At 40.1% G+C, this 25,807-nt stretch overlaps 1 protein-coding gene and 1 non-coding gene across 2 annotated transcripts in view; one reads left to right on the forward strand and one right to left on the reverse strand.

Annotated features, from left to right (window-relative positions):
- Positions 1-17,387, reverse strand: part of LOC135252792 (WW domain binding protein VOPP1-like) — a 58,999-nt gene extending 41,612 nt beyond the window's left edge. Inside the window, exon 1 of the mRNA XM_064331300.1 lies at positions 16,721-17,387. Coding sequence (XP_064187370.1) covers positions 16,721-16,771 — 51 coding nt within the window. The 5' untranslated portion in view covers positions 16,772-17,387. The remainder of the gene's footprint in view (positions 1-16,720) is intronic.
- Positions 9,754-9,826, forward strand: trnar-ccu (transfer RNA arginine (anticodon CCU)). Its single transcript has one exon. It is a non-coding gene; the product is annotated as a tRNA-Arg (tRNA).
- Positions 17,388-25,807: the final 8,420 nt, after the last annotated feature.

Below are 25,807 nucleotides of genomic sequence, written 5' to 3' on the forward strand. Positions count from 1 at the left end.
GAGTAGGTCTAATTTAGCCAAATTTCACGGAGCTCGGGGTTTGCTACGGCCGTCTCCGCGCTTTCGCTATCTTTTCTCTTGTTTTGAAGGAGCGCCACGTTAAGCCCCCACTATGAAGAATGCGATACGAAAATCCGCCAACATAACCATGACTGAATATCCTTTTTGGTCCACACCGAGGGGGCTGTCATGTTCTTATGTAGGATAAAGATGTCTGCAGACTCCATGTGGGACATGAAATTACAGATACACTACGCTTCTAACACAACTGTGCACGCAACACAGTCTTACCGAGGGAGCCTTCTAAGTTCACTACACAGCTTGAGATATAAAAAAAAGCCACCATCAATAAAATCAACGTACATTTACACACAGATGCAGTCCTGTCAACAGAAGATTCACTCACGGGAGGACTTACTGCTGTTGGTATCATTCCCTGGCCATGATATCGATAGGAATACATGAATAAATTAAATTAAACGTGACATTTTCATGTACTGCATGGAGCAGGAATTCAATCACAGTGATAAAAGCCAGCTTTCAGTTAGGCGGCCAACACCCACCATTTGTCTGTTGATTGTGCCCCGTGTGGCACATAGGCTACAAGGCTCTCAGCTTTTCATTTAGCAAAGGCAATCTTATTGGCTAATTGCATAATAATTTGCAAGCCTATGCTATAAATCCTATTGTTGATCTAATTTCATTGTCTTGCGCCAACGTGTGTCCTACCACATTGAGATTCATTCAAGATGACCATCAGTGCACTGGGCGCCATGCCATTTGAGAAATGAATGCATCTTGCAGCTAATGCAACTGCCACAAAGTCCCTTCCATTGTAGCAGGGCCTAGATTGCCTTTAATAAATTTGATTGATTTTTTTGCGTGTTTTCACAGTGCAACAAAATGGCAATAGGGTAATTTACACATTACGTGTAGAAAAGATATCACCGAACTAAAGGTTTTTGTTACATAACTAACACCCAGACAACCCCGCCCACTGAAAATCCCTCAGCTGTTTGTGAATGCAAAACAAATATTAAAACAACATCAGCAAAGGATTAACAAATTTCAGTTTCCCAGACCTTTAATACTCATCTCAAAACAGTAAAAGAAAAAAATTGTCAAAACAAATGACTCAGCTCCTCCTAAAACATGTACTGACCAGTTTTTAAAATGCAAATTCTTGTCTCAAAATAATAGAAAATGTCATCAAATGATGTGCTCAAACTCCCCCAAAAGTGTTCAGATTGTAGGAATACGATTTCCTTCCAACACATACAATACATACATTGAAAATACTTCTGTCAAAATATATCTTACAATCGGTATTTTCTGATATAAAGAGAAACAACATTACAATAACATGTTAAACTGATACATCCAGGATAAATATCTCTATCAAATGAAGGACATGTTACAGTTATACTGAAACATAAAGTTCCTAGGTGACAAGACCCTCCTCTTTAAGAAATGGCTTGAATAAACAACCACACCAACAGCACAGAACACCAGAAAAAGTTATCTCTGATAGTCTCACCTTCCCATAATGCACCAGTACCAAACATTATAGTAACTAAGTCATTATCAGCACTCCATGTAGTGAATGCATTTAATTTCACCCAGATTGCTTTGCTGTTCTTTTTCCATTTTTTATGCTCACATACATTTTTGTGCTGCACATGTGATTTCATTTTTTTGCTTGATACGACCTCATAAAAGCCATTTAACTACCAGGGTTTCACAACTTGAACAGTAGAAACTGTGACTTTCTACAGTAAAAAGCTCCTGTCACTGCCACAGGTTTCTTTCTCATTATTTTGTAACTCCAGTGACATAATGACCTGTTCATATCACCACCATTACATATCAAGCTAATGAGCTGCACTTGATGATCCAGACATTGAAAGAACGCTTGGGCTGGAAACTGTGATATGGGTGAATCCCTGAGACTGGGCTATGTTTTTAAAAAGTGAATTTCTTGGGAACATTGCACCTGTCAATCACTGGGCATAAGAAAGTCACCAGAAGATTGCTACATTACAATTTCCCCGAGCCTCCTTCAGACTAATACATAGCCCAGAAAGCAATGGGAGAAAAAGTGTACTTCATAAGCAAATGGAAACCTGCACATCAGGTTTTGGGAATTGCCACTCGAGCAGCTTTTCACCGAGGCCTGAATTCATGCAAAGCGCCTCGTTATTTCAGCTCAGAGAATTTGATCCAGCCTTAACGGTTTTGCATATACGTAACCACACTCCACCCGCACGCTGCAGAGACAACACCGCAGCTGTCCCAGATTTACATACGTCTGCAGCCATGGGCTGATTTACAAGAATTCAACGTTGCTGAAGGTCAGGCTGCATGACTCCGCGTGCAACCACAAGCTGAGGAAACCATCAGCGGTGTGTAATGGAGCATCGAGCCTCATTTCCACCTGACTGAGGGAGCGGCCTGGCACAGCTTCTTCAAGCAAACAGCCCCGCTGCTCTAGTCCTAGATTCCAGGAAATCTGCATAACTTCACCAAAAGGAAACTTTCTTGATAGAAACACAAAAACACAAACACAAAAGGTCTTAAGAGTGATCGGATGCAATAGTAGGCCTACCCTTCGGGTACACACACACTGGTGGAATCAATTTATGACAATGAAGCCATACAGGCACAAAACCACAACACAAGACTGGCATTTACAAACAAAAATATCAATTGTGGTCTGAAATAAAGAAAGAAGGGAAATCCAGTGTCTGTTTTTCACTGAGGGAATCCTCAGTTTAAAAAAAAGAAAGGAATTGAGCTGTCGACATGTCATCGAACATTTGACGAATGCCTCATCAGTGTGAACATTACACTTGAAAAAGCTGACAGTCCTGAATTATGTGCATGTGTAAATAGGCTTGTAACAAATGGCAGGGATATTCCCCAAAAACAACTTTCACAGAAGGATGTGCCACAGGCATCTCACATAAAGAAAGGATGGTCACAGATGAGCCAACAGATGGCACAGACAATAATGGTTTGCACATTTTATTGGTTCTGCAAGGAAAATCAATTACAGCCAATTAAAAAATTATTCTTTCCATCACTGTGTATCAGCAGGTTGCACTACATAGCCCTTTTAAGGAGTGTGAATGAGCAAGGGTCAGGCCTGACCCTAAAACTAGACAACATTACCACTGGACCTGATGAGTACTGCACTTCCAAACTATTTGATAAATAAATGATTGGCACATGAACAAGACTCTGTACTGAATTCTTGAACCGAGGTGAGAAATCCTTCCAAATATTGTGATACAAGAAAAATGATACTTCTCTGTTCCAAACAACTCTTTTCATGCAGAAAAAAACAGAGGTTCATGCAAAGCACTGCCAAAGAATGGCATGACTATTAAAACAGACCGTGATCAAATTTAATCACAAGTCAATCAAGTTTAATACATGCATTTTTATTTAATTTCAGTTAATCTGTGTTCCAATTTTTATCAGCCTACACTGCCGCAAACTATTTCATTGTTATGATCAGTCTTTAACAATTTTTGTATGGTTAATGGATTTGAATTTTTATGTATACTTCCTATTGCCTTGAAAAAAAATCTGTTACCACACATTAACACTCTAAAAATGTCTGCAGCATTCTGTTCTACGCACTGAACGCAGAATGTGACAACGTGGTAACGTCTGAACATTGCTGTCAATCATCATCTATGCTGAAATATCGGTAATTGATTTAGATTACTGGGGAGGGGCAATGTAATGATTGACTGACAAGAAGGCTCTATCAACCTCTCACTGAGGGATGACTGACTGGCAAGTGAGAAAACTGTTGAGAAAATTGGTGTCCCTAATCGTAAGTAAACTGATTTCTCTTTCAATGCATTACTTTGTCAAGCAACATTCACATTTCAAAAAGCAGTACTTTCATATTCAAGTATACACCTGGCAGGTGTGGGTTTAGGTAACACTGAATGGTGAGAGTGTAGGTAAAGGTATAGCAGGGCTGTAGTGTCAGAGTGTAGGTACAAAGCAAAGTAAAGGTACATATGGCACTCTGGAGAAAGGGTATAGAAAACTCTTCAGCCAGAGACCAGAACAGCCTTTCTCTCACGGGCCTGGCCATGCCTGCACGGCGGGGTTTTCCCACAATGCACGCCCGCTGCGGACACAATGCCGCGCGTTTGTCCCCCGGACGCGGCCAAAGACGCGAGCAGGACGTCACCGCTGAAGCCAGGCTCATGGAGGGGGGCCCACAATGAGCCGCTTGTGTCCGCGAGGCCTTCGGAAGAATGAACAATGGCCGGCAGTGGCACAAGCAGGGCTGGCGCGGGGGCCAAATCCTGGGGAGCGCCAAAAAAACCTTTTATCTGCAGAAACGCTCCCAGAGCAACGCCGCCGGGCGCTGACGAACATGCGAGAAAAGCCGCGAGCCGGCCTGTAGAAAAGCAGCCCCATTCTCTCCCCACTCCGTTGCCCACGGACACAGATCTGAATCCATCACTGTCAGGATAAATGAAATTATGGAATTCTAATAATATAACACACACAGCATGGTTTTAATGGTACAAAAGCCAAGTATATCTAGAATAATCGCTGCTAATATATCATAGCAATGTGGCTGTCTGAATTATGAAATATCATAATTAATTTAAATTTAACTATGGGCAGTATTAAATTCGATATAATATATGGCCAAAACGCAAAAGCAAAGACGCAACACCTATCCCCACCTGCCCAGAAGGTACAGAATGTATGTCCAAACCAGCTGAGATGATTGAGAGATGAGAAGTTTAAATGGAAAACCAAACACTTCTTCATCATTTATGCTAAACAGTGCGGCGGGGCTTCATTCAGACCCACATAGACAGTCACATTACATCTTTATCCACAATCTACATTTGATTAACTGATCTTAGCACTGCATCTTTAGCACAGCCATCCTAAGACATACAACAGAGCATACAAGATACTTATATAGCAAACATGGCTCATTTCAAATTAGTTACCGGGGAAAGATTACAAAGCTATAGCTTCAGCACAGAGAAGGATGGGGTAATGGTGCAGAATTTATGATTGTTGGTGTTATGAAAGCCCTGGGACTGGATCTCTTATCATTCCCTTCGTGGATAATTCAGTTTCTCACCACTGCTATGATTAGCATTGCAATGGAAATGATAATAGGTTTTTTTTTTAAATAAATAAGTTTTAAATAAACAGTACGTGAGCGCTGGCTTCACAATAAATATGCCAACTCCACGGGGTGCTGGCAAGGCTGGAACCTGACACTGCTGCATAATAGCATATTCAGTGGTTCAGTACCGTAGCACGAGCAAGCTAAAGTACATCTGAACTTTACACTGAAGTGGGTCAGGGGAAGAAAAACCTTTGTGTGTGTTAGTTACCTGTTGACCAAACCTTGTACTTGTTCATTCAACCACAATTTCTGACACTCCAGTGTGGCTTAACACTGACCCACCACAATATCTGCCAGTAGTGTGAAATCGACCGCACTTAAAATTATTAAGTGCATTTATTTGAACGTGAGATGTAAAGTCAGCCGGCACTGATTCATTTAAATTTCTTTAATTTGTCTTTATTCCGATAGTTCTTGCAGCTCAAATACAAGATGAGAGGCATGATAATGTCAGGTATTGGCCAACAAGCTGAGATCACTTTCCATACTAGGAGCACAACATGATAATGGAACATACATGCACCAGAAAGGCTGTCCGTGCATTTGACATGTGGCTGACTTTGTTTAAAAAAAAAAGAGTGAAAATGTCATGCTCAAAAAGTAGCCTAATCACAGCCATCTATGCACGGACTGAATAACTTGCTAGACTCACTGCTTAATAATAAAGCAATTTATTCTGTTAAAATTCATTACATTTGAGGTATTATTGGTCTAGCCAACATCTGTGCTTGTGTAATTTCAGTCAAGTATTTAAATTCTTCGTATTCGCATCACCTATTTTCCTAACTAATGAGGACTTGAGGGCTGTTACAACCAGGTGCATTTGAAACAGACTGCTGAGAAAGAATGTGTGATACCTGGAATAATGAATACATTAAAACCCCTTCAAAAACATTTGGAATCGTTCAGTGGAGAATGCCAGTGAACCTAGTGAGAGGTTCCATTACAGACCATTATATTCCACTACATCCGCCTCAGGAAATTAAAAATCACACTGCCTACACAGGAGATATTTCTGGACTTCTGTGTCAAAAAGACGCATAAATATAGATTGGTTACCCTCCTTACTTTTAGTCACGTTTCAGTAGAAAGTATTTTGCGCATGGCAATCCAGTCACTTCATTACTTAGAAGGAAATGAATCTGGAAATAGAAGAGACATTCTTCTCTTTTTCAGGCAGATTGGGGAACGCTGTCTCAGGCTAAACCCTGCCAGGAAGGCGCACATCTGTTTCTGTATTTTTCTCTCCCATCCTCCTGTGCACAGTGGAAGGGAAATGGCAAATAGCCTAAAGGACAGGAAATATGCTAATAAGATCCTTCATTTTCCTTTTGTATTTATCCTATACCAATTTGAGATCACCATCAGACGGCACTAAGACAAACGAAAGAGTATTACACTTTCTATATTGAGAAAATATAGAGTTGAAATTGCAATTCAGGCCTGAGTCTTAAGTGTTGAATCTTTCAAACAACACTGGAAAAGTGCCTTCACAGGTACCCAGCAGCCCTGCCATTTCTCCTTTCACCTATCTTGCGGGTGGTGTGCTATTTCTGGGTGCAAAAGAGGCTGCTTTGCACTCCGCCTTGCTTGGTTCTTGATGCCGTCTGTTGGAATTTTGCAGTTGGGCTAACAATGTAGTCTGTTCGGATACACAAATGTCCGCATCTAAATGAGTCATTCTGAATATATATATTCGACCATGCTGAAACCTATACTACAAGGGACGTTCAATAAAAATAAAATGAACAATATTTTTAAAAATATTTCCACTGCAACATGTTTTTTCATCCAAGACACTTGTATTATGTCAAAAAATGCAAATACTTAAACATTCTTGCCAAGTCCCCAGAGGATACAGAGCAACAGTATTTCTCAACAGGTACAGCTATAATTACTGGATCAGGTATAAACCTTGGCGACTATCACATCAGTATGGTAATTATTACCCTCGAGTTGATGATTTACTCAGAATTCATTTCAGTATCAATGTTACATGATGTTTTGAGCTGAAAAGAGATTATTTGCATCCTATTCATCTGAACCACACAGCGAGTTGGTTAATGTCAGTGAGGTCTTTTGGGCACAATCATAGCGAAGACTAGTGGGTGGGGTCTGAGATATGGAGCCAATGAAGGATGTCCATAATCATGAATGGGCAGAGTCTGGGCGCTGGGACCAATGGGTGTGACCAGTAGAATGACCGCTGGGCAAAACTGTGATAAGGATCAATGTTCAAACCACTTCTGGAAACACTGCAGATCTTCCCTCCCACTAAAAATGAATCTGCTGCCTGAAACAATCAGGGTCTCAGGAGATCAAAAATAACAGAGACACAAACAAGATTAATGATGGCTTGTGTACATATTTCAGGCCCTGGTTTGCCTTAAAAATACACGAGAATTAATTCCAAGCGACATCAGATGTATATGATAAGTGAAATGTCTATATATATATATATATATATATATATATATGTGTATGTTTGGAGCAGAGTTACAATAAAAGTGTTATTTCACACTAAGTGGCACAAAACCACTGCAATTATCCTACCCCGAAACATTCCTATGACGTCCTAACTATGCATGTTGGAGAAACTACAGACAGCAAATAAATTCAGACCAATATATGCTGTAACTGAAGAGGGCTCTTATAACTGAAGTGTTAGATATAACATTTGTTCTCACACCAGATACCATGCAGAAAATGAATTAACCACACAGTCTTTGTTTTTGTAACAGCATCCCACCATGAGCTGAGAAATCAATATTTCAAACCACAGGGATGTCGATTCTATTAACAGACGCAAACAAATCTGTGAGGACCATTTCACAGCGGCTGTCCACAGTGTCTCCGAGAGTGGGAGGGAGCACTAATCCCTCAAAGGGAATTCTTGGAAGATCAGTGCGTCCAGCCCAGTATGCCGCCTTTGCCTTAAAACACCTTGCTCTCAGCTCAAAGACAAGGCACTGAACGTGGAGCATAATCCCTGCTTACACAAGTGCAAACAGCGAGGATATGCCATTGGCTTCGACCGCCAGTGTTCCTAATAAAAGTGGACCACTTTACCAGGCAAATAATCCCTCAAATAATAAGGTAGTGTGACTCTGGAAGACAATTTGCATATGTGCAAATAAGGCATGTGAATTCTTATGTTTTTTATAAAGCAAGTGCGAGTGTGTGAATGTGTGTATTTGTGTGTGCCTACACGTGCATGTGGGTATATGTACAGTTAAGCAAGCAAGGGTGTGTGCACATGGTGTGCACATGCATGTGTTTCTGAATGGCACTCTTAGGTGCTATGCATTATTGGCTGGTCGGATAGCAGATTCAACGCCGATTATTGTTTGGAAACATTGAGTATAGATCCAAGGAAGTCATACTTATCTTATGCAATACATTTGTTAGTCACTTGGAGTAATGTGTGCAATTCTGGGAACTGTACTGCAAGAAAGATATAAAGGTTCTGGAAAAGGTTCAAAGACGAGCAACCAAATTGAGTCCTGGTATGAAAGATAAAAGCTATGGGGAAATAAAATGTTTAACCTCTTCAAGCTTAGTAAAAGGAGACTTAGGGGTGATTTGATTGAGGCTTTTAAATTCATAAAGGGGATAACAAAGTGAACTACAAGAGATTCTTCAGGTTGAGTTCTGTTAGTTGAACAAGGGAACATAAATGTAAATTAGCAAAAGGTAAATTCCGCACAGACATTACAAAGCCTTTTCTCATGCAGAGAGAAGTCACTGTGTGGAACAGCCTGCAAGGTCATGTAGTAGAGGCAGAAACTCTGGGGTTTTCAAGACCAGGCTTGAAACAGTGTTAAATACAATCTAGTCTGTAGGTAATCAGAGCACTAGGTACAATTTAGTTAGGAAAATGGCAAGCATTGTTGGGCTGAAAGGCCTCATCATTACGTTATGTCATGATTTTCCGGGAGCCAATTTGCGATTTCAGCTGTGGAGCTGAAAGCATGTAATCTTAAGAGGGACAGCCCTACCTACACTGCCAGATCAGTGTGCTGCAGGATGCCAGACAACCAACAGGATCTCATTTTACATATGAGCATCATGCAGCAAACATTGCTTCATGGTCATTACACAAATTGATATCCCACAGAAAAGTGTAAGCTATTCTAAATGTGCATTCATTATGGAATATACAAGTGTGGGCAATTTGGTAGGATTGTGACCCTGAATAGCTAACATTACTGTCTTCTTTACAGTGTACTGAACCTCCTGCACTTTAGAACAATTACTCTCTCATTAGTACAATTTGGGAGTTCAGGCAAAAAGATGCCTTCTGGTTGTCTCTCAACACAGCTCCAGGAGCATCTGAAGTCATCTAGACATGTCTAGACAGAAATGATCTACACTTTGGGGAACAGCAGATCATGCACATTTAATTATACTACAGATTCAAATAAAAATGAGGGGATTCTTAAGAGTTTTCACACTCCTCCTCATATTAGTATCCATTATTGCTGGACCCAGAGGGCCAGCCATGAACAGCGACTGTCTCTTTCTGAGGAGCTGGCTGACCTGCTGACTCAGAACCACAAGTGTGCAGAGCCCCAGTGGCCTAATGGATAAGGCACTGGCCTCCTAAGCCAGGGATTGTGGGTTCGAGTCCCATCTGGGGTGTAGCTCTTTATTGTTTGTTGGTGATCTGAATGTCATTAACAAAGCCCTAAATCAGTTTCAGAGTGGAACAAAATACCAGCCCCATCGCAGCAGAGTGGCGCAGCGGAAGCGTGCTGGGCCCATAACCCAGAGGTCGATGGATCGAAACCATCCTCTGCTATATATTATTTCACATCAAAGTGTCTAATTTCAAAACTTCAAAGACCTTTTTTTGTTATTGATTAAAAAATATAAATAAAAGTGAAATAATATTGACATTAAAGAGGAAGTATCTTCTGGAACCTGGTTATGTGAAAAGAGGGTCCAGTGCCATATATGTGCAAAAATTCATGGGTCAAAGGTTCCAGGTTTTGACAGACAATGTCCTAGCCAGACCCTCGCTCTATTGATATAATGGGAGATAATATTGGCCACAAATGAAAATGTATTACTAGATCCAAACTGTGAATGAATTCTGCCCATACCATCCTGCATAACCTGAATAGGCTTCCAGACCATGCAGATCATAGCCATGGTCTTTGAAGGAATTTCATCTTTAATTCAAGCATCTCTCATAGATCATCTGAAAATGTAGTCCGCCCACACACCCCACAGTATAGCACAGGTTGTTACAGGAGTGAATGATTATTACTGCATATTTAATTACATCACTATACACCACTACACACAGAGTACTGCTAACCGGTAATAGTAATAAACTCCCCAATTTTATAAGATACCATTGGTCCATACAAGTACTACTCCATGCAGAACCTACCACCATCTACAACTGGTCACCACTTAAATTATAATTATAGTTTTCTGAGTCTTTAGACTTGAGTATGTGCTAAATTTTAATTGTAAAATTGTAACACTTGGACAGGCAGCAATTCCTAAGCCTCAAATCCCAAATTCTTATTAAACGGTTGAGCGCGCAGACCAATGGCTGCCCAGTGTTTGCTCTGGTCACATGCAGACAGGCAAAACAGCAAAATCAAGGGCCAGCTCCTACATGCCCGTTGGCCTGTAAGAAAGCTGCTATGGACAAAATTGCCAGTAAATGAGTGCCACTAGAAATCCTCACTCACTCATTAGCATAATGAGCAGCTACCCCAAAGTAGCCTAACAGCCATACCTCCACATTTCTACTGGTGCTACAAGGGGATCCGCCAAAAAAATTTGCACATTCTGTGTACTGTATAGCCCTTTCAGCCCTTGTCTTCAAGTTAATATCTTCAAACACGTGTTAAAATCACAGTTTTATGCATTTCTGACATGCTGATAGGCCACTTTAAAAAGCAACCCAGATTTCAGCCAATCTACTTGCAACAGACCAGTATACATGTGAATGCTAGCCAAGGAATAGTACTCCAGTTGCCTAGCGACTAAACTTCGGCTTGTGGAAGGATACACCTCTAAGGTTTAAGGTCCCCTACTTGAAATGGTCATGTCTTATTTTTTCTGCGATTCTGTTGGGCTATCTGTTAATGCATCTGTTTTATAAAAGTTATAGGGAACTCAAACTCGTCTTACATAGTTAATATCGGCACAGTTAGGGGGCTACCAGCAAGCCACCAAGCAGCACCCCTTAGCCATGCCTATATTCATAATATAAAATTCTTATTCCATTCTGCTCTCACTTTATATAGATTTAATATACTACATGTTATTGTACAGTATAAGTACAGTGGAGGACACACCAACTCTGTACGATAGGCTAGAACACTAACACTTCAAACTAACTATACTTGCTATTGGTTAATATACAACCTCCAGCCTCATAGAAAGTTAAGTAGTAGTAGTATGGTACAGCAAAAGTAATCTTGGGGCATTTAGGAGCGCTAACAGAGTATCAACCTGGGGCATTAGCTTAATAGATTTGAAGCTTGAATATTTAGTTGCTGAGAAATAGCCAATCCTTCCCATTAACGGCTCAACACATTCCCTTCCCTTGTCCACAGCTGAGTAATTCTAGAGGGGTTCTTGCAAGTGGGAGAGGTATTATTACTTTACAACAATTCCCTATTGGCAATACAAGATGGTTTGCCCCTTAAAATTCTCTCCAAAGGGTGGTGATGGTGAGCAGGATTCTGACACTGATAAAATTATAAATGATAAAATTGCAATGAAGACGCGCATTGAATAAAGGTGCAATGGTGTTCCTGAAATAATATTCAATATTATTCAATATTCAATATGGAGTTTCCAAAGATATTCTCATATCGCAATTATTATTTTAAAAACATGCACATAATAAAAATGTGGATTTATATATAAAATATACATTTACTTTTTGGTGAGGTGGTATTGAGGTGAATATTTTCATTTCCTGAATTACCTGGGAGAAACATTTATCATAAAAAGTTTCCTTTTCTAAATTTAACTACGATAATATGATAATTACTTGGGAAAGATTGGGGAAAATGTTGGACATGTAAGTGACTTCATTAAAATTAAAGTAAAATCACAGTTCTGAAAAGGATTGATGTCTTTGTGTTGTCTTTATATTTTCATAAAACATGCAGTGCAAATGAAGAGAAAATCATTTGAGCACTAACTGCTATCAGCAATGACTGAAATAAATAAATGCATTTCCAAAGTACAGAAAAGTCTGTACCTTGCAAGCTTTGGATCATTACATCTAGCAACATAAAAGTGAAAATAAAAGTTAAAAATTGCATAATTAGTATATATGGTGTAAGCTAGCAGTTACCTACTCATTTGTCTGTGAACTGACAATCGTGTATCACAATACAGTGAAGTCTGAAATAACATCAAATAAAATGACATAATTATCATTTTAATTCATCACCATGACACTGGCTGGAATGTACAATGAAATTTGGGGGTTCTGGAATATTGGTCCATGGGAAATCTTTGCCAACATAAGTAACTTCATTAAGAATTTTTACACAAATGGCGTCAGATATATATAAATGCCATCGGATTCCACAGGACTATGGGCTGATATAGACTGTTTAAGGGCACATATGGAATTCAATGAAACCCCTCAGATTAAATGCTTCCTTATCTCAGCGTGGGCTGAATATGGTGAGAGAATATGGTAGGAGTTTCAAGCCAATGAAAATTAGCTTTCATTTGGTTGCATTCAAAACTGCCAGGCCAAGGTCAGCTCCACTTGTGTTTAGTGACAAATATTACTTAATGTTACCTAAGATACAAAGGTCTCATTTTCTTCCAGTGAGCCATTTTGTTAATCACAGGTATATATGTGGACCAATCAAGTGAGTTGATTTGCGGGCGCAAGATATTACAGAAATATGAAGTACATATTATTTGGTTATGACATTTTTTCTATTGCAGTCTTACAATTGTGTTGCTACATTTCTGAACTATTTCTTACCTATAATCTTTATGTAGATGAATCTACAGACTCATGTTCCCACTTCATTCCTACAAAGATAATATGGCAGAAAATCTGAATTTTGAGGGTGTCCAATCCTTGCAGTGTTATAAAGAAACTGCTGTTAACTTATATATCAAAATTCTAGGAATTGCTGCCTAGATGTCATTGACTTAAGCTTAATTTGGCTTAACGCCACATAGAAATGTGGGAAGACACTTGTCTTCAGTGAAGTAATTACATTTCATTACGTGTTGCCACAATATATAGAAGAATGCTTGTGGCACAAGAAGCCTTAATGAAAGCTTTAGCTAGAATTAAGTAACTTCCACTGCATGTACACAGTGTGCAAGTGGTCTGGTATGGTCCTCAGCAGGCCAAGGTAACATGGCTGACTGTTCTAACCAGGATTGAGCTGCTACACATGTACCATATGTATGAAATCATCATTCAGCACATCACAGACCACCACCAAATACCTGCTGTAGAGTTTATTGATCTAGTGATTTGCACCACAATTTTCAGACCACGCCTTTTCCTGTTTCTTGGGTTTTCCAGTCTCAAAGTGCCTCAAGGTTTGTTTGACTGAGCGCGACACAACTTAAGTCTGTTTTGATTGAAATGAGCATGCCCTCAATCTGGCTAAGCGCGTCCGTTCGACTCTCACGGCGTATCCCCCTTTTCTGGCACGAGGCCAGCTGGCTGTCAGTCAGACCACCTGGATCAGATGCAAACCCACGGTGGTTGCCAGTTACATCCTCTCAATCTCCGATTCTGAATGCAAAGCAGAAACGCAGCGGGTGCTGTGTTTACAGTTTCAGGAAGGAATTCACTGGGAAGTGCCTCCGAACCACAAGGTCATTTGAACTGGGGAAAACGACCCAAGACCTCTTTTATGGCAGCGGCGCTACGTTAGACCCCCATACCAAAGAGTGTATTAGTTCATAATGCATTCCACCTGCAAATCCTTTGTTTTACTATTCATATCTGATGTTATGTCTCTGTTTTTCTGTAAGACTTTCTCTATGTTCAGATACTCAAATAATAAGCGGTGGATTGCTCCGGAGGATTTAATATCAGATGTACTACTAACCTACTGCCCAAAAAAGACTGATATTGCTCATGAAAACTGCACATATTTAACCAGATAGAGAAACATTGGCACATTTCTATATTATGTGGAAACACAGGACTACTGTAAAAAGAAGTTAGCTAAACAGAAATAATGACACTAAACCGATGCAGAGCCGCTGTACAGAGACCAAGCACGCAGCGGAAGGGGAGAATTGTTTAAGAACATCACTGTAACACTCCTCTGTTTATATATATAATATATATATAATAATATAGTGAGTGGGTATGTGAGTGAGTGATTGTGTGTGTGTGTGTGTGTGGAGAGAGAGAGAGAGAGGAGAGAAGAGAGAGAGAGAGAGCAGAGAGAATGAGAAGATGAGAGAGAGAGAGAGAGAGAGAGGAGAGAGGAGAGAGAGGAGAGGAGAGAGAGGAGGAGAGAGAGAGAGAGGGAGAGGGTGACTGGGGTGCAATTCATTTGTATGTGCACACAGAATGCAAGCCTGGGGGGGGGGGGGGGGGGGCGACACTTGATAGACAATGGTAATTATCCATTTGTGCTTTAACTGGCTAGATGCCAGATTTGATTAATGGTGCATTTACACAGCTCAAAGACTCCATCTGTATATAACAATTTCCCAAACTAAAACTTCTCTTCTTCACTTGAAACATATAATCACTGACTCCCTAGCACTTCATCTTTCAATGCTACAATAATTCAGAATGGTTAACTACTTTGGGAGCGGTGCTTACTTATAGCACAGCAAAAAAGCAGGATACTCTACAGCAAGCAACTGTTTCTTAATTAAACTGAGTTTTATTGAAACTGCCCCCCCCCCCCCAAAAAAAAAAAAAAACAGCATCATGAATGAAGTAAATGTAGTAGCACTTGAGCACTGTGGTGGAGGAGAGAGGACACCTCGGACTGGACTGCTTTGGTTCCAAGCATTTAATTAAAAAAAAAAAAAAAACGTTAAAATAGCCATAAGTTGCAAATAGAAGGCCTGCTGTATCTAACTTGCGAAAACTACTGCAAGGCCAAATCTGTTTATGACCTCACATTAGAATTCCTCCAAAGTGATATACATTTTAAACATCCAACACTGTCCACTATGTCAGTGATAAGTAGCCTACCTACTCCCTGCCATAGGCATTTAATATAGTGCGTCCATGTGAACGACTGGGCGGCACAACATTAGTGTTTTCAATGTTGAAACAATTGTCATGTATTCCCGTTTCAACAGCTAGAATCTGTTCAGATTTTCTTTTTATTGAAGAACTCAATTTAAGCGGTAATCGGCCATTCAAGCCTGAGTCCATACGCTGTCAACATGTGATCAAGGCTAATCACAAATAACGCTCCAAGAGCGATTCTCTGCGTTTTGCTCTGTAGAGCTTTTGTTCATCATTCATTGAACAGGCCCTCACGAGTACGCACAAGAAGGCTTTATTATAAAATTATTGAGGCTTAACTTTCCTTTTATATTTGAAAATATATATATTTGTCAAGAGCAATATCCTACAGAGAGCTTCCATTGTCCGTTTCAAATTAAGCTGGAATTTCACTATAGCATAGCCGTCTTCTCACTGGTAGCCTTCTTACCTACATCTGACAGCAAGTTACTCACTCTAATTTGCCATTCAAAGACAAATAATTGATATGTGCTTTACATTTTTCACATTGCAGGAATTAAACTGAGTCTTCAATACATTTTTTCTAAAATTATTGCAAAATAGTTGTAAGACTTGAAATAATGCCAAAGAAACATGAACGAGCAATTTTGTGTACACAAGGCTATATAAAATGTGTTTCGCGGTAAACGATTTCTGAAAGCGTCCGTTCTCTCTCAACACTACCTAATTGATTTGGTGAGAACAAATGGTCTTATATTAACATTTTCTGACTATAACACGATTGTATAACATCAAGAAATATCAAGTTGGCTACTTAGTATAACTCTACCATGAGCTCGAAAAAATAAATAAATAAACGTATATATATAACACGAATTTCACAAAGAAGGGCAATAAGAAGGGCTTTCCTCAACTTTTCACAGAAGTTATTGATGCCATTAGCCGCTTTCCAAATTCGGGGGAGGCTACTGTTGTTTTGTAGCCTAGTATAACAGGTGCCGTTTCAACAGAGCAGTGTGCCACCTTCCTTGAAATATTAGCAAAGGTGCATGCTTGTTGTCTTGGTATATATTGGTATATATTGTTATGAAAGGTAAAACTCAGTTGCATCGTGTATGCTTCTGTCCTTCTCTATGTGGCTTGCTACATAGTTTCTGTGTAGGCTAAATATTATTTGAGGGACCACACAGTAATACAATTTATCTTCACCTTATCACCTCAAAATGAAAAAAAAAAAAACAGTAACTTAAGACAAAGACGTACTGTACCACGTAAACGACAATTTCATACGAGTCTTTCCCAAAACACAGGCTACTGTACACACGGCTGAATAAGCGGGGACTCACCTCTAAAAATATCCAGAGCGTCAAGATAATTCCAGACAGTTCAGTCTTCATTTCTCTTTTGTTCTTTGGCAACTCCGCTCAAAGAGGAATAATTATGGTTCTATATCACAATGTAGACTTCATATCGCGCGAGAGGAGCGCAACATTAAAAAGCAAAACGGCGGCTTCCTGCGCGCATCCGTTCGTGTTGAGTGTACGAAAACAAGCGCGAGACCACGTATCCCCGCTGTCAGTGTAGGATAATGTTCTAGCTCTAGTTAATACCACGTCTTCTTAAATCCCCCACTTAGGTCAAACATATTTAAAGCGATTTATTAAAATAGCATGGTCACTGAGAGCATACCTCTCTGACCGCATTAAACAGAAAGCCACTCGAGTCACAAACACAAAGAGAAGAACGATGTATAATTTACTAATCCACGCCCATTGTCTGGGAATTATCTCCAAAGATGGAAAGCGGCAGTGAGAGGACAGGAACAGCTGAGCGACCAGGCAGAGGTGAACTCCAGAGGAACTCTCGTGCTGTGTCCACTGAATCCAAATTTAACAGAAGCGTCTCCCACCACAAACCAAAGCGACCACCATTCAACGAATTTGCAAACTCAAATGCAGAGAGCAGTGCACCAGGCTCGTAACAGGGGTCTGCAACCCTAGGCAAGGACCAGCACCCGTTTCCGCAGATGCCTTCTCTATCAATCGTTACCAGGCATATGTGTCTCTCTTCACGGTAAAAAGAAAAAAGAAAAAAAAAGTTAGTTTTAACCTTGTCAGCTCATTAAAGACATACCCAACAGCCCATTGTAGCTGATCTAAAATATCTCATTTTCTATTGTAAACACAGAATTTACAGATGTAGATGTTCATATATTAGCTAGTATTTGTTAAGTGTCTAGAAGAAGAGTAGAGACATGTTTGCAGATAACATTCATTTGAATAGCGTTCTACTGCAATCTATGTTCCTCTGCTGTGAATCCACATAATCACGTTTTCACTGTTTCACATGTATGCATAAATACAAACACGCACATGCACACGCACACACAAATTACATTACAGACATTTAGCAGACACTCTTATCCAGAGCTACTTACACAACTTTTTTTTTTTTTTTTTACATAGAATTAACATTGCATACATTTATACAGCTGGATAGATGCAGGAGCAATGCAGATTAAGTACCTTGCTCAAGGGTACAACGGCGGTGTCCTACCCGGGAAACGACCTGTGACCTTTAGGTTACAAAACCAGTTCCTTACCCATTATACTACACTGCCAGCCCTCCACACACACACACACACACAATAAATACCCATATGGCTTAATACATCTTGTGAAGCATCCTACAGGATTAACAGGTTTTACAGAGGCAGTAAGGATGGAAAAAATAGGTTTGGTTAGGGGGGATTCTGGAAGTTCCCATGGCCAGAGTTCTAAAAATGGACTGCAGAACTTGATTGTTTTATATGCTTGACTGCCAAGCCAAACAAGACCACAGCATGCCACCGTTGAGTTGGATTTCCTACTGCTACTTGGATTGTGTCTGTATCAGTCAGAAGAACATGAAATAAATCCATCTCAATGTATCATCTCGGAGATAGGATCGGATGACATTTCAACACTGAACTTCTGCGATCTCTGTCTGTACACACGTTCAAATGAAGGACACTGCCTTTCTTTATATTAAAGTATACAGGAATTGAGAAATCTGGAGAGTTCTAATCCCAGTTGAGGGGTTCCCCGTTCTGTGAGAGTGCTGTGATCAGTGACAGGGTGCAGAAAGACTATACAGAACTAACATAACAGAAAATACAATAATGTGAACATTGTGTCAAAGTGAGAAAATATGATTCTCTTGTTTTGCTTTTTAGTAGACAGGTTTTCAGGATGAGAGACATCATAGTGCAATTTATATCTGCTTCAGTGAACAGAGAATGAGCTATCATTCATCAGAAGTCACCTGTATATTAGAAGGCTGAGAATAAGGACAGTTACTCATGTTAAGGACAAAGAAAGAAGCCTTCGTTTTCTCAATATATCTCAATGTCAAAATCCTTGTCCTTGCCATCTAGTTGTGTGCAGAGAGAATATTCTAAATAGCTTTCACAGATCTATTGTTTCTCAGTATGAGAAAACTGATGCAGACTCCAAAACCGAACCTCCTAAAAATCAGCATCTATGCATTTCACGGATTGAAACGTGCATGGTTTGAATGATCTTGTCATGTGTTCCTGGCATTAACGTGTGTTGTTCTGGGAAAAGTTTATTAATAATAATAATAATAATAATAATAATAATAATAATAATAATAATAATACAACTGTCTTTGACTTCATCATCTTTGGCTATGGCTTTGGCTGTATTTTTTTCCTGTGTCTTACTTTTGCTTGACATTTTCAATTCTAAAACAGCTGGTGTCATGTCATATGTTAAGTTGCATGGTTTGAGTTTGAGCAAATGTAAACGTTAAATGACAGATTTTATCATAGCAGCAGTCATTAAGATTAAACACTCCGGGATGTTGCACATTTTGGGCAGGGGGTCGAATGTGCACTGTAATACAGACATAGCAGTCTAATGCGAAAGGGCCTAGTATTATAACTTGGAAAAAACACAAGACTAATATCCAGATTCAAACTCTGAATGATGGAGAAAGTGCTATAACAAAAGAATAGCAAACTGAAATATCTGAAAAGGGCTGTTAAGATATTTTGATTACAAGCTTCCCAATCAAGAATAAATATGCACATTTAAATGTAAACAATTGTATTTAATTGCCACCGTTTCCTTTCTACCACATGACAACTGTTACTTCTTTTTCTTCTTTACCTTTTTTCTAAAATCATCATTCAAAGATGGTACCTAGTGACCCTTTATATAAGAGTTATGCAACAGATAAGTGTTGTTATCTGTAGCCATTTACAATATTGGCAGCCAAAGGTGTTATGCAAAGCTCTCTACCAGCATGCCCACATTTGCACCCAGGATTAACAATTGATGCTGTGTTCCTCTTGCACTAAAAATACCAGGCTAAATATAAGAATACGTTAGCAAATAATAAACACCTAAATTAAGCAGGGGACAGTGGAATTTGTTTCTAGGGCTGTCTCTTACTATCATACAGCCAGGAATATTTTTGTGCTCCAGTAGTAAATGTAGTGTACTCACCCTGTGATTTCATACAGAAAGTGCAAGACACAATTCATGTGTGGAATTTTAACATTGCAGTGATCTTAAGACCAGGCCGGAAATATAATGGTTAGGCAAGACTCTGCCTCAGCAGTGTTCCTATCAATGGTCTTCTGGTCACGTGCTCCTAGCATTAATGGGTGCTGTACTGAAGAAGTTAAATAATGCAATTGGTTAAGCAGGGACAACTGTCTTTGACATCATCATCTTCAGCTATGGCTTTGGTATCATGTATCATATTTTTCATATTTCTCATACTTTTGTATGACATTATCAATTCTAAAACCTACTGTCAGTCAGGGCAACTCACATATTTAGATATATATTAATGAATATGCAATGTAATTATTTTGGTTGGCGCTGAATGAATCTGCTTTAGATACTTCTGTGAATGCACCAGCATGCACTAACCTATCAAACAGGGAGCATGATATATCTGCCCGACTAACAGGAGAAATATCTAACTGCTCTGCCCTGCCCCTCCCCCCAGGACCTCGCTACCAGTAAGCTAATCCAAACAGCAGGTGGAGGCTGGGGTGCAGGAGGGTGAGAGCAAATCTGTGAGCTGCAGCAAGTGAAGCATGCAAAGAGCAGCACAGGCAACGAGCAGCGATGGAGAGGTCCGACCGTCGGTTTAAAAAAGGTGCTCTATTAGTGTGTGATTGGTTGAGTATGAGAACATGTAGTTGCTGAGGCTGACCAATGGTTGACTGCAGCAAAGGTTTCCAGGCAGAATTTGCTTTGCACATGTCATGTGCAACATTCATTAATGTCACATGTTACTGTAAGTACAGGCAAGGGTTCAATCGATCAATTGAACTTGGACTTACAAATAAATGTAAGTGTCCAAGTTTCATGTGAAGGAAAACAAAGTATTTTAAACCCTTTTAAAATTAGTCAAAGTTAATGGTAAATGTTGTTTGAAACCTGGCCATAGCCTTACATGTGTCACATGTCAGACCTGTGGAGACCTGTTGTGTTAAACACGTTTTTATGCGCAGCTGAAGAGAAAATATGATATTTACATACAGAGATAGCGCCGCTATACGGGCAAAATGTACCCGTGCAAATTTAACGTGACATTAGCCTTATGAATGGACACCTTTCATATGGCTAATGCTTCATATTCTCTTACACGTCACCTTGGAAAAGAGCACCAATTCCACCATAGAATGGACCTGGTCCAAGAGCGCATAGCTTCCCTCTGCTTTTTGAGAATGATATAGATGTCATCCTCATTTTGGACAGACCGCACAGTCTTATCACAGAGCGACCAGGGATTAAGCAACAATTCCAGGTCTGGAAAGATTTCAAAACACATCACAGGTCCTGAAGAATTTGTCAGTTGTTACCTATTTAAATGGGACCAATTCATTTATTTCATTTTTCTTAATATTCTTTTGCAGCCAATGTGAGGCTGAACATGACCCAGCCTAATTTTCTCTTGAATTTGGAATATTCAATCAACTATTTGTAGAAGTGTTCATGTGTGATCTAGACTGCCAATTCTGGAGAGTGAAGACATCCAAAAACATGTTATCCTCTGAAATGTGGTGTCAACAGCCTGCATTTTTTTTTTGACGCGGCAGCCCACAGCCAAGCTCATATTGAGCTGAGTCAGAGGAAGACACGTGCCTTTGGCATGTGGTCTATTGGTGCCCAATTGACCAGCAGGGGTTTCTAGATAGCAATGAAATGTGGACCCCAAACCAACTGAGCACTCCCTTACCATGGGTGATGCAATTTCTAACTACTCATTGAAATATGGGCTTCTAGCCGCTGTTTTCACAGGCAATATAAGACCTATTTCTGTAACAAAAAAAAAAAAACATTGACTGCAGAGAAATGAAAAATGACAATGAACTTTGTGTGAACTGTTTTACAGAAGCCAAACCATATTTGGGGAAACACTGGCTATGGTATGTTCTAATTTATTAACATCACACAAACTGTTCTAGCTTGTGGAGGTTTTGAGCTGTATTTGAAGCATTTGCTGATTTAATGCAATGAGCCAGCTGTCATCAGAGATAAAAGTGAGGCCCTAATACTGTTATGTTGCTGATAGTTATAACAGGTTTCAGTTTTATTTGGAGGAGTTTTTCAAAATAATACCTCCACAACTTCCAGAATGAAGTTTAACAGGCTTTTTTTTTCACCTGAATAGAACAAATTCAAATTCCTGCTTTCACTTATGTGAGCTATTGTGCAACATCTCCATTCCTCTGCAATTTGTTCATATCTGTTTATTATTAATCCAAGGTCTGTGGCAAAGAGCTTGGAGATAAATGCCAAAAACACATCGAAATGCCAGCACAATCATTTCTTCCATTTCCAAACCTAAAAAAGCTCTTCACCCACATCACACGTTCACCTATTTAGTAAATATGTTTACAATCAGTGCTTCAAAACTTATCTCTCTTTGAAATTTTTGTTTCTTATTGAATGAGTCGTCATAAGCATAAAGGGTTTTTTTTTTTTTTTAATTGTGAACTTAAGTGAGAAATGTTGTATGTGTCAGGATCTGCAGGAATCTTCCATGGTGCTGTGGAGCAAAGCTTCCCGAGTATGGACACTGCTCTTCCAGGAGGCTGGAAGAAATGGGAACCCAAGCCTCAAAGTCATGGGACACCAACGTGTCATGGCTTTTTTTGGTGGATTCCTCAAGGGAGACCCGTCAGTCCAACATCCTGAAAAGCATGTTTATGAAAATGAATAATTCGGCAGCACGTTTTCAAATAAGCTACGCTGAGAAATACATTTTTATAGCAATTAATGTGCAGAGCATCACAATAACTGAAGTGCTGCCAAAGTGGCAGATGAAATCTAGATGCAAATGCTCGCCGTATGAAGAGGAACTCTTCATTTTGAGCAAATTGCTGAAAATTGCTTTTTTGTTTCCTTACATGCACTCATCAGACTTCGGGAACCGGGAAATTGTTTTGGAAGTTTGCTTTTCTGAAATCAGGACCATCATCTTTATTAATTATGAACATAAATGCAATACTGGGTGCACATGACAAACATGAAGTAAACAGAAAGTGTATAAAGTAAGGTAAAGTTGCCAATTGCATTCACAACTTAAGAGAACTTTCTTTGCCTTTTGCTGGCACTTATGTGAACAGAGAGGGATCTCACTGTGCTGTTTGTCTCCAGCAGTCAAAGACAGCGTTCTGCGCTCGGCACAATTAAACATCGGCCTTGCTTCATTTCCATGAGTCACGGCGAGGGCTGGAACACAAGCAGATGGTGCGCAGCGCTTTCGCTATGATTGCCAGGCAACTGGAGGCTGCAGAGGGATATGATGGGATGTAAATGAAAGACTCTATTTGCGTCAGCCACCTGTGTGTGCTCGTGAACAACTCCTTCCAATTAACACCAGCGCTACAGTGCCCCCCCCACCCCTCCACCCCTCCACCCCACCCCGCCTTTCCTTCACCACAGCTTCACCTAGACCTGACACTACTGCTCATTAGCAGTCTAAGGGTAGTCACTGTCAGCTCATTAATATTACTGCACCTTGCTTTAATAAGCCTGCCACTCAGTTTGCACTCTCGAAAAGGGATAAAATGCAACACCAAGCAGCCATGCATTCTCAATCTCTACTTAAAGGTAGCAAGTGATTTTCTAATGAAACATTATTAAATTGAATAGCAGAAACAACCTAAGAGGACTGGACTATTGTGCATGCCCATCATGCAACAGATGTCTGTCCTATGTGCAGATATTCAATCGTCCATTAAAAAACACATGCAAAAGGACATCCATTCCATTAAAAAGCCAATTACCAGGATGACTGTAACACAATAATCTCAATTGCACCTTTCCCCTTTGTTATTATTCATGTTCATTCTAATCAAGGGGGGGTTCCCCTTCAGTCTAATGTCAGTCAGTCCTAGAAAACTAAATATTATTTATTCAGTCTACTCTCGTTGGCTTTTTTCCTTATATTTCATTATTACCTTTAGCAAGTGTTTCATATCAGTCAGGACAACTCACATATTCAAATATTTACATGAATATGTAGATACATTTTCTGATCTGCTTCTGGCACTAGTGCATGCACCACCCTATCTAAAAGGGAGTATTATACATCTCCCCGACTAAACAGGAGGAATTCTAGAAAACCTCCCAGTATCTAGAAGCAGATTCAAACAACAGGTGGCGCTGGGGTGGTGGAGGGTGAGCACAAGTCTGCGCAGTAGCAGTGCAGCATGCAAAGCAGCGCAGGCAAGCAGCAGCACTGAGAGGTCTGATTGTTGGTTTAAAAAGGTGCTCCACTGGTCATGTGTGCCTGTGATTGGGTGGTAAAAGTGTTGTGTGTATGCAGCAGGATGATTGCATATGCGGGTACTGGGGCCGCCCGATTGCTCGACTGTAATTAGAGTTTCCTGAAGGAACTTGCTGTGCACATTCTATGCCTGCCACTCATTTCTCTGATACAACTTTCCACAACCTATGTTCACTAAAATTGATGAGAGCGCTTATGTAGACCTTTTAAAAAAGGAATACCCTTTATTCAGAGCTAAGGAGTACATATGATACTGTCGTGGTGTAGTGGGGGCAGTGTGATGTAAGAGCCCACTCTTAGTTATCAGGGCTTATGATGTTCACTTTTTCTGCATGTCATGTTTTGGGGACATGGCGCGGTGTGGTGCCAGGAAGGAAGATGGGGCACTGTCCACCAGGGGGCAGAGCAAACCCCACTCACAGGCAGAGCAGCACCGGTGGCTAGTTGTTATCACCATGGCTACTGCTCATTACCTAATCACTGGGTCTTACAAAAGGCCTTACTCGCAGGCTGACGCTGAGATCGCTTTCCTTCACGGCTGATGATTTGGTGGAGATGGGTCTGGTTGTTGTTGATGCTCTGCTTTGCACAGATATTTTGGTTGCCAGATTTTCTATTCCTTGTGTTACGAAGGATTTCTGTTGGTAGTAAAACGTGGCAAGCCAAGCATCCTTTTGAATTTATCTTCTCTGACTTTATCTTGTTTGCTCACCATGTGATCTGTGGCCACCTCCAGCACACCATCACAACAGCTAGCATTGGTCTAAAGTCTAATGGCAAAATCTGTTTTACCTTGATAAATATATGGCTGTTGACCAGTCCCCCCCACCATAGTGTCATGCACAAGCTGCTGTAGCACAATGCACAGGCAACTGATTCAGCGCCACAGACGTATCCTTGCCTGCAACAAAAGAAGTTCATCAGAGCCATGTGCTTGAAATTGCCATTTTTTAGGCTGTGATTTCTGCTCCACAGGAAGTTAATGTTTGCATAATTTACTAAATGAGTCTGCCTGAGTTGAAATTATATTTGGTTATGTAAATCTGGCTGCAAATCTGACCTCCACTGTCGATACATTTTGAGAAATGCTGTTTTCTTTTTTAAATTGTTCAAAAGATTTTGTTGTTTCAGTAATGTCAGTAATATCTTATTACTAATAAGTAAAACAAATGCCCAAGCCTAAATTCCTTTAATAATCTGCTCTAGCCTTTCTGCTGATCATTTGAAATGGCTGTCCAGTAACTCTTCACCCGTCACTGGGATGGTTACTCATGCACTGATGTAAGGTCTGGGGTTTTTTGTGGAACTAAGTTATAAATAATGTCATCATGGAATATATGCTTGTGCTCATCCTTCAACTTGTGTTCACCCGTTTGAATATGTAATAAAATGTCTGTCCTGTTCCGATTGGGAAGGCAGGCATAGTCCTCTGAAGAGTTTTCCCCATTTTCAGGTTTCCCCTCCGATGCTCAAGAGGGAGCAAAAATCTTCCCAAAGCAATTGTCAGGTATCTTATGAGGAAATGGAGTCACAAAAGGGCAAGAACCATTTTCAAGAACCTCGTTTCCAAGTTACTGACATATGGAGTGTTTTCACAGATGAATGCTCGTTTG

Source organism: Anguilla rostrata, chromosome 4 (genome assembly GCF_018555375.3).
Source record: "Anguilla rostrata isolate EN2019 chromosome 4, ASM1855537v3, whole genome shotgun sequence".
NCBI classification, from domain to species: Eukaryota; Metazoa; Chordata; class Actinopteri; order Anguilliformes; family Anguillidae; genus Anguilla; species Anguilla rostrata.